Raw genomic sequence first — 9435 nt, forward strand, 5'->3', positions numbered from 1 at the left:
GATGTTCTGGTCCTGAAAAAGGAAAAGGAAAGCACTCAGCTCACCCTAAGTAGGCCTGGGGTCTGGGAGACAGCCCGGGAATGCCTCTTCCCAGGCAGAGACCTCAGGACAGCTCCCGACTCCCCCCTTACCCCAGGCCCCCCATGCCCCCACTCACATTCACCCACTCCTCACCAGCGATTCCTCCCGCTCCTGCACCCACTGGCCCAGGCCCCCAGCCCCTAGGCCCTCTCCATTAGCCTGTCACAGGCCCCAGCCTTTGGGGCCCTAAGAGGAAACTCCTGTGCTGACCAGTTGGGGTCTGGGCAGGGGGAAGGGTGGAGTAAGGTGATGGCCCCAGCCCAGGTACTGCAGGAAAATCTCCAACGTGGACCAACACAGCAGCAAGATGCCCTCCAACACCGCCTGGGTCTTGGCCTCACCCAGCTCTGCCAGCAGCTGACTGTGCAGGCCTTGGGCGGGGGGGGGGGGGGGGGGGGGGGGGTGGAGAGGCATCAGGAAGGTTCTCACTTTTCTCTTATTCCTGCCAGCCCAGGCTCCTTCCCTGCTCTGTGCCCCCATGGAGCAGGCAGGTGACAAGTGGCCTGCGGATCTGGGATGGGATTTGGATGACACTGTGTGGCTAGCTCTCCCGGCAGTGCTGCCCAATCGGATGTGCAGAGAAGTCTGCCTGGGCTCTACCTCCAATGCAAATGCTGATTCAGTGGGTCTGTGTGGGGCCTGAGGGTCTGCATTCCTCCCGAAGTTGAAGATGAGCGGTGTTCTCAAGGCGTGGCCCTTCCACCTGGAACTTGTTAGAAATGCAAATTCTTGGCCCCAACAAGCACTCCGGGATTCTGAGGCTCTCTCAACTTTGAAAATACGTGACTAGAGGATGTCTAAGAAGACAACTCAGAAAGTAGCACTAAGATGGTTCTTACTAAATAAATGCTGGCCAAGGCGGGTATATTTTTTTGTCTGCATTAGGAGGCTTCTCCACGTGGTCCTTGATCCAATTGTTGGGCCACCCAGATGGCCACATGGCCTGCCTTGTGTCAGTCACAGGGGTGGACTATAGCTCAGAACCAATCAGAGTGTTCCTTAGAATTAATCCCTGGGAGAAAGTAGAATGATTTTACTAACAGGGTTGCTTAAAAGAGGAGGGAGTCTGGGCAGCTGGTGCAGACAATTGCAGATGGGAGAAAGCCAAGCAGAGACCAGTAGCTGGGAGATGGAGGTGACATTGAGACTGGCCTCCAGCTGACGCCTTAGCATCCCAGTTTCGTGAGCCAGCAAATCCCTTTTTAGTTTAAGTCCATTTGATTTAGGTTTCTGGCACTTGCAACAAGACGGAGAAGGTATTGTTCCCATTCGCCCCATACCATTACTGAGTGCCTGCAGTACAAGCCCTGTGCTTGGGGCTGGGGATCAAGCAGGGGGAAAAACACAGTCCTGTCCTCAAAGGCTGAAGTTCAGGGGGCAGACAGGCAGGTCAGTGGGGGTTGAATAAGTGCCATAAGAGTGGTGGTTAAGAGCTCAGACCTCACAGGCAGAACAATTGTTAGAATCTCCACACCCCTCCCTGTTACTTGCATACATTTAGACTAAACCACTCTGTAAAATGGAAATATTAGTAGCTACCTCATAGGATAGACAGACCTTAGAGTAGTGCCTGGCATGTGGTAAGCCCTCCTTAGATGTTGGGTACTATGAAAGCTCAGAGGTGGGGCACAAAGACCAGGAGAATCAAGGAGGGCTTTCTGGAGAATGGACTGGGCCATGAGGGAGGGATAAGGAAGGGAGCACACTGCTTGGATAGCAAGAAGTTCAGCAGCATGGAATAGTGGCATAGTGGCATGGACGTCAGGTCGCAAAGGGCTTGTAAGGCCTTTAAATTAAAGGCCTTTACCGAGAAGGTCCTGGGGCACCCGGGCGGCTCAGTCAGTTAAGCGACTGACTCTTGGTTTCAGCTCAGGTCATTATCTTCTGGTTCATGAGTTCGAGCCCCACGCCAGACTCTGCTGATAGCATGGAGCCTGCTTGGGATTCTCTCTCTCTGCCCCTCCTGCTCTCAGTCCTCTCACTCTCTCTCTCTCAAAATAAATAAACTTTAAAAAAGTAAAAATAATAAAATACAGGGGCTTTACCTTGAGGCACCTAATAAAGCCTTGAGTAGGATTTGGTGTCAGAAAGCTGCTTCCGGCAGCCTTGAGGGGAGGGAACGGCCAGGAGGTTAACTACTGTTCTGAGTCACAACACCGAGCGGGCTCGGAGAGGATGGATAAAAGAGTAAGGAGACAGAAGGAAAGCAGCAGGCCAGAGCAAACTGCGGGTGAGAAGGCGGCTCCAGAACTCCAGGGTGCCATCTCTGAGATGGGGAATTTATGAGATTAGAGCAGGACGGGTGTGAAGTTCTAAGGGCAGCTAGGGAGAACTGTCCACAGGTAGGTGGTGCCACACTTAAGAGCCTTGCTCCTGTTTCCACATGTGTGTGCCCGGGTACGTCACCGCCTTCCTCCGCTGTAAAACGGAGAGAACAGCCTCTGCCTGCCTCTAGGGTTGTGTGCATCAATCAGACAGGCCCGCAAGGCACGGCACACAGCAAGCGGTCCTGGTGATGAGTGCTGACCCCGGCTGGAAATAGAAACTGGGAAACATGAATGCCTCAGAAAGGGGAGCCAAGAACACGAAGGAACTGGAAAGGGAGGACTGTAGCGATGAATAACCGCACAAGTCAGGGTTTCAACGTGGTAGTAGTGATATTAATAACGGCATTAGTGGGGCTCCTGGGTGGCTCGGTTGGGTTAAGCGTCTGACTCCGGCTCAGGTCAGGATCTCACCGTTCGAGAGTTCGAGCCCCACGTTGGGCTCTCGAATGTACTTATTTGTTAAAATAAACATTTAAAAATAATAATAGCATTAGTACGTGTCACACTCTGTTCTAAGCGCTCTGCACTAACAAACTAACTTGTTCTCACAACCCTGCAAGGTTGTGATAATTCTCATTATCCCCATTTTACAGAGTAGGAAACTGAATTACAGAGTGGTCTGTCATGGCAGTGAGGGTTCGAACTCATTCAGAGGCACCCTGCCTCTAAAGCTAAGGCACCACTGCACGGCATTAGCTTTGACCTGCTGCCTGCTGTGACTGAGTCGTGCACAAAGAGTTACAGAAGCCAGAGCACAGCCAGTGGGAGAAGGGATCAAGGGAGAAGGTGGTGTCTGAGCTGGGTTCTGGTATCTTTGACGTGGTATCTGAGCTGGGCTGAGAAACTTGCCAGGCTTTTTAGAGGAGGAAGGGCATTCCAAGGAGGGAGAAGGCAGGAGCAAAAGCCAGAAGGCTTGAAAGTGCACCCCCACTGTCCAGGGCAGGAGTGACAAATCGCCCAGCGTGACTGGAGCCCAGAGGGGAGGGAAGGAGGGGAAAGGAATTTGGATTGGATTCTAGAAGCAATGGGGAGCCTTGAAGGTCTTTCAACTGGGGAGGAGCAAGGTCAAATTTCTTTTGGCTCCATCGTGCTGATGGCCGTGTGTTGAGCGCGTTGGCCGGGGCTGGAGGCAGGGGTCCAGGGTGGAGACGAAGACGTCAGAACAGACGAAGTAGAAAAAGTCAAGCAGGAACGAATGCTGCCTGGAACGGACGGATACTCCCCTTTCCCTCCCCAACCCCGGCAGTCTGCACCGAAGACCCAAAAAGGCTCCAGAAAGGAGGGACGGTAGGGAAGGAAAGGGGCCTCGGTCGCCTGCGGCGCCCTCACCCTACCCCCCTCCCAGGCACCCTCACTCACCCCGACAGCCCCAAGGCCCCGGCCACCCTCCTCCAGCGCCAGGCGCCACCGCAGCCCGTCGGCCGAGCTGCCCACGCCCAGCGCCAGCTACCGGGAGCCGGCCGGGAACCTGACCAGCGCGTCGGCGCGTCAGGCAACTCGGGCCGCCCCTCCTCGGATCCCAAGTGCGCTCGGGTGGCGCCCTGGACCACGGCCCAGCCCGGCGGGCCATGACACCCACTCCCCTGCTCCTCCCCTCACTCAGGCTACGTGCTTCTCAGCGTCTGTTTTTATTCTTTCTGGACACAGAGCCAGCAGGGGCCGCGCCTCCCTCCCGGGGCGGAGAGTGGGACGGGGCGGGGTGGCACCGCCCTGGCCCGAGGGACGCGGTCGGGGCAGAGGAGAAGCCGGCTTCTTACTGCACGCCTTCCATCATCTTCAGGAACTCTGCGGGGAAGGAGAGGGGGAGGAAATCTTGCACAAAACCGCCGAGAGCTCCCCACCCTGCCCACAAAGCCAAGGACGTTCATGTGGGTGCCACGCCCCGGACGTTCCCGCGTGGCGCGCCCCCCCGGCCCCCGGCCCACCGCCACCAAGCTGTCGCGGCCCTCACCGTCGAAGTCAATGCGGCCGTCGTTGTTCTTGTCACCGTCTTTCATCAGGGATTCGATCTCGTCGTCCGTCACGTGCTCCCCGGAGGCCCTGAAAATCTCAGCCAGCTCTTCCGCATCGATGTAGCCGTCTGCGTTCCTTTGAAGCGAAGGGACAGCGTAGGGCTCAGGGCAGGCAGGGGCGAGCTGCCCTGGCCACGTCGACGCCTCCCCTCCCTCACCGCCACCCCACGCCGAGACTGTAAGTGCCCTGCCGGCCAGACCCGCCCAGCCCAGCGCCTTCTCGGCTCCCAGGCCCCCAGTGCACCTGTCGAAGATGCGGAAACACTCGGCCAGCTCCTCCTCGCTCTTCCCCTTCGCATCCTCTTTCATCTGGCGCACCATCATGACCAAGAACTCCTCGAAGTCGATGGTGCCGCTGCCTGTGGGGAGCAGGTGGTGAGTGAGCCTGAGCCCTGGACGCCCACCTCTCCCGCCACCGTCCCAGCCCTGCCTTGGAGGGCCACCAGCTCACCGTCCTCGTCCACCTCCTCGATGATGGCATCCAGCTCCTCTTTGGTGGGTGTCTGGCCCAGCATCCTCATCACCGTGCCCAACTCCTTGACGCTGATGTCCCCGCCACCGTCAGCGTCAAACATGTCGAAGGCGGCCTTGAACTCTGCCGGAGGAAGGAGGCAGAAGACCGAAGTGGGGCTGCCTGGACTGTCAGCCTCACACCTTGTCTCCCACCCTGTTCAAACACCGTTGCCCAGCACACATCCCCCCAACAGCCCGCCCGCCCACCTGCACTCACCAGCGATCATCTCCTCGCTGAGGTAGGACCGGGCCTCTGCCTGCTGGTCCGTCTGCAGAAGACGCAGAGTCAGAGAGAAGAAGGGGCAGACCCCCGAGCTCATTCTTGTCTCAACCCCATTCTCTTTAACCCCCTTCTGTCAATGCCCTTTGGTCTTCCAGAAGAACAATGCCAAACTAGCAACACCTTCTGCATGTTCTCACAGCACCTGGCCCCAGTTATGAAGGACTAGGGAGAAAACGGATTACGCCCAAGGTCTTCAAACTTGCCAGTCAGATGCCAAGTCAGGAATCCCTAACCCACTAACCTTGGGCAAGTCACTTATTGTAACTTTATCTCTTCTCAGCAGCTTCTCAGAGATGAGATAGCATTGGGGGTGTGAAAGGGTTTTGTAAAGTGCCAGCACTATTCCAGCATGATTTCCCACTTTTCCCTAGCTCCTGACAGAGCCTGGCACTGTAATAGGTGCTCAATAAACGTATGTTCTCAAATAATAATGCAACGCAAAGTCGCTGAGCACCTACTAAGTGCCCATCAGGCCAAAGACTAGGCACTGAAACCAAGAAGATTCAGACACAGCATCCCTCCCCTCCAAGAACTTGCTGAGATGGAGATTTTAAGCTTCCTTCTTACCATTCAGTCATAGAAGTAAATACCACTCATGCTGGGCCGAATATAATGGGGGCCTTGTGGAGGTGAAAGTAAGATTTCGAGAGAGGGGATCTGGCCACATGCAAGCCAAGCCAACTGGCTATGGGGCTTTGGACTGAGGCTGGTGAGGAGGAGGGGCTGAGGTGGCCAAGGTGTTCTTTGGCGGGCTGGCTGATGCCTTCCTCCTTGCCCCCCCCTCCCCTCCTCCCTCCTCCTTGTCCATGCAGGAGAGTCGGCTATTTTTAGTCTGGCGTGGGCCACAGCAGCTGTCCTCCAGGGTCTAGTTACCCCTTGAAGTGAAGTGGGGTGGGGGACCTCAGCAGACATAACAGCCCCAGATTAGAACCCCTCTCTGAGAGGCTGGGGTCTGTCCTCTTCTGCCCCTTCTCCTCACCCTTGAAGCTCTTGGACTTGAGACCCTGCAAACCTCCCCTCTTCCAGAAGAGTCTTCTCTCACTGGCAGTAGGAAGGTTTGGCAAGGCTTCTAGCCCACCCCTGCCACTGGCTCACTGGGTGACTCACTCTGGCCCTCGGAGTCCCCACCTCTACCATGAGAGAGACAAGCTAGGACCCCCTCACACTTCCATGACCAACACTGCCAAAGCCTCAGGTCTGCAGGGAGTTGGCAATACCCGGAACATCCCAGCCCTCCCCTTTCTAGAGAAGTCCAAGGGCTTCTTCCCCAGGCTTCCTTCTAGATACCCAGGCTCCAGGAACCTTCACGGTCCATCTTCAAACATCCAATTACTGGACTACAGAGCACCCAGATCTGGCCTGGAAGAGGTCCAGAGGTGCTCCAGCAAGCAAAGGGCTGAAGTCCTTTCTTGTCCTTACCATGGTTGCTAGTCACAGGGCCTCCTCTGCTGTAGGTCACCGCCTCAGACACTCCACCACCCAAAGTTGCCCTGGTCTGCTCCAGCCCCTAGGATTTGTAGGGGCTCCCTCCCCTCCCACCTCCCTGCTCCCCAGGACTGGCTGCCCCAGCCAATCAGATCCTGGGGTCAGTGAGTGCCTCCCCCCCAACCCCCGCCCCATCCCAGAGTCCTAGCCCATTACCTAATTTAGCCAAGGGCCCTTGCAGAGAAATTTAAGCCTCTGAGCAGGTGGCAGGCCTTGATGTCCTAGATTCTTGGGAGGAGAACCCGCCCCGCTCACCGCCTTAGCAAGCCCCTGCTCAAGAATCATGTTTGCTCCAAGATGGGTAAGGACAATCAGAAGACAGACAAGTGAGGCAGCAAGGTAGACTGGGAAGAGAACAAAACTTGAAGTCTAAAACCCAAGATCCAAATCCTGTCTCTGCAAGCTATGCACTCTTAGGCAGGTGACGATGCCACTCTGAGCTTCAGTTTCCTTCTCTGCGAGACGGAGATGGGGACGGTCATAACTTCCCTCACAGAGAGACCACGGTAAACGGGGGCCCAGGTACAAGTCACCTAGCTTGTGCCAGCTCCAGAGGGTTGATGCCTGGCAGGTGGAATGTCCTGTCTTTGAACCATGGTAGAAGGCAGGGGAGGGGGCGAGGAGGAAGTGACAGCCACGGTTTGTGAACCTCTACGACGTGCCACACTCTGTGCTAAGCATTTTAACCACGTGATCTCATCTGGTGCTCATCCTCTGAGGTAGAAGCTATTATTATTCCCTTTTCCCGGGGGACCTTTGTAAATCGTAAAGGTCTATAGTCATGTTGGGTGATTCTTATTAATCCTCAAGGGAAGTCCTATCCAAATAAGAAATCTATGGAGGGGTCCGGGAAATGGGTATGCAGTTGGAGGAGAAATAAACTTTGAAAGCAGTTCCCAAGGGGCTCCTAGATGACTCAGTTGGTTAAGTATGGGGCTCTTGACTTCAGCTCAGGTCATGATCTCAGAGTTTGTGAGTTCGAGCCCCACATCGGGCTCTGTGCTGATAGCAAGGAGCCTGCCTGAGATTCTCTCTCTCTGCCTCTCTCTCTGCCCCTCCCTCACTCACGTGCTCTGTTTCTCTCTCTCAAAATAAATAAACCTAAAAATTTTAAACAGAGAAAAAAGAAAAGAAAAGAAATAAAGCAGATCCATCTCTCAAATACACCTTCTCCAGGGAAAAGATGTTTGGGATTCACTTTTTTGAGGGAGAGGGAGACTAGAGGACTAGGGGCAGGTTCTCTACGTGGGTAAAGGGGCAGCTAGCCCGTTCCTAGAGCTCGGTGAGGAAGTCTGGAGCAGCTCAGCTGGCCGTCCGGAGAGCGAAGGGATGTGCAGAGCGAGTCCAGTCCAGAGGGGGTCCACCCCGAGAATCCACAGAGCCTAGGGTGGATGTTGGAGGGGTAGGTGATGCTGTGGACAGTGGCTAAGTCAACACAAAGAGCACTAAGACAACTAAGCACAGAGCCTGGGGCCAGTGAAAGGAGGCTGGATTCCAAGGAAGGCAGACGGACAGTGGCAGCCCAGCCCATCTTCCTCTATTTATAGACATTCCCAAGAAAAGCTCAGTGGAGCTAGGCCAGGCTACAGAAGGCCTCCCCTGTCCAGGCAGAGGGCCAAGGGGCAGCGACACCAGGGGATTCCAATTTGGATGTGAGCCCTGGAACTGCAGGATTCCTTTGGAACAGCGTGTGGAACCCTCGGCAATCATTTGTTCCCTGATTTGTTCTTTCATTTATTCAGGGAAATACAGAAGGTCCGAATTTATCTATTCCCCTTGACCCTTCCAATCCCAATCCCCTTTCCTCCACATCTTGCCTGCTGCTCTGGTCAGACTAAAATGCGGCTCCAGGGGCGCCTGGGTGGCGCAGTCGGTTAAGCGTCCGACTTCAACCAGGTCACGATCTCGCGGTCCGTGAGTTCGAGCCCCGCGTCGGGCTCTGGGCTGATGGCTCAGAGCCTGGAGCCTGTTTCCGATTCTGTGTCTCCCTCTCTCTCTGCCCCTCCCCCGTTCATGCTCTGTCTCTCTCTGTCCCAAAAATAAATAAACGTTGAAAAAAAAAAATTTTAAATGCGGCTCCAAACATCACCTTTTCTAGCCTTCAGGTCTTTGTACATGCTGGGTTTTTTTCTTGCCAGTAATTCTGTCTTCTTTCTCTACACCTGCCTACTTCCCTGTCATCTTTCTCAAATTTTTTTAAGTTTATTTATTTATTTTGAGAGAGAGAGAGAGAGAGAGAGAGAGAACAAGCAGAGGAGGGGCAGAGCGGGGGGCGGATAGAGGATCTGTGCTGACAGAGAACCTGATGCGGGGCTCGAGCTCACAAACCATGAGACCATGACCTAAGCCGAAGTCGGACACTTAACCAACTGAGCCACCCAGACATCCCCGTCTTTCTCAGCTTTAACATCATTTCCTTGTGGTGTTTGGCTGGCTCAGTCGGTGGAGCATGCGACTCTTGATCTTGGGATCTTGAGTTCGAGCCCCATGTTCGGTGTAGAGATTAGTTGCAAAAAAAAAATACAAATCAAAAATAACATCACTTCCTTCAGGATCCCTCCTCCTCTACCCGGGCCAAAGCAGTCCAGGGTGGTTTTCTGGTAGTTTCTTCAATCATATCCCTGAGCATGCCACATGACATGACCTGTTCTGAGTTCCGTGGACCAGAGACACTTACCTGCTCATCACTGCATTCCCCAGCACCTCAGCATGTGGCACTTAGCAAGTGCTCAAT

General features: G+C 54.8%; 1 protein-coding gene across 1 annotated transcript; it reads right to left on the bottom strand.

Annotated features, from left to right (window-relative positions):
* Positions 1 to 4020: 4020 nt before the first annotated feature.
* TNNC2 (troponin C2, fast skeletal type) lies at positions 4021 to 6742 on the bottom strand. Its single transcript, XM_025931997.2, has 6 exons — positions 6636 to 6742; positions 5151 to 5202; positions 4872 to 5015; positions 4665 to 4779; positions 4360 to 4496; positions 4021 to 4193 (listed from the first exon to the last, which is right to left on the bottom strand). The coding sequence occupies exons 1-6, from the start codon at positions 6636 to 6638 to the stop codon at positions 4162 to 4164; spliced, it is 483 nt and encodes a 160-aa protein (XP_025787782.1). The 5' UTR covers positions 6639 to 6742; the 3' UTR covers positions 4021 to 4161.
* Positions 6743 to 9435: the final 2693 nt, after the last annotated feature.

This window comes from Puma concolor, chromosome A3, assembly GCF_028749965.1.
Source record: "Puma concolor isolate L17-30 chromosome A3, mPumCon1.1.hap2, whole genome shotgun sequence".
Classification (NCBI taxonomy): domain Eukaryota; kingdom Metazoa; phylum Chordata; class Mammalia; order Carnivora; family Felidae; genus Puma; species Puma concolor.

Coding starts and splice junctions, on each gene's coding strand:
- TNNC2 (XM_025931997.2), bottom strand. Junction 5,016..5,150: donor CAGCGAGGAGATGATCGCTG/GTGAGTGCAGGT, acceptor TTCCTCCGGCAG/AGTTCAAGGCCGCCTTCGAC. Junction 4,497..4,664: donor TGTTTCCGCATCTTCGACAG/GTGCACTGGGGG, acceptor TTCGCTTCAAAG/GAACGCAGACGGCTACATCG.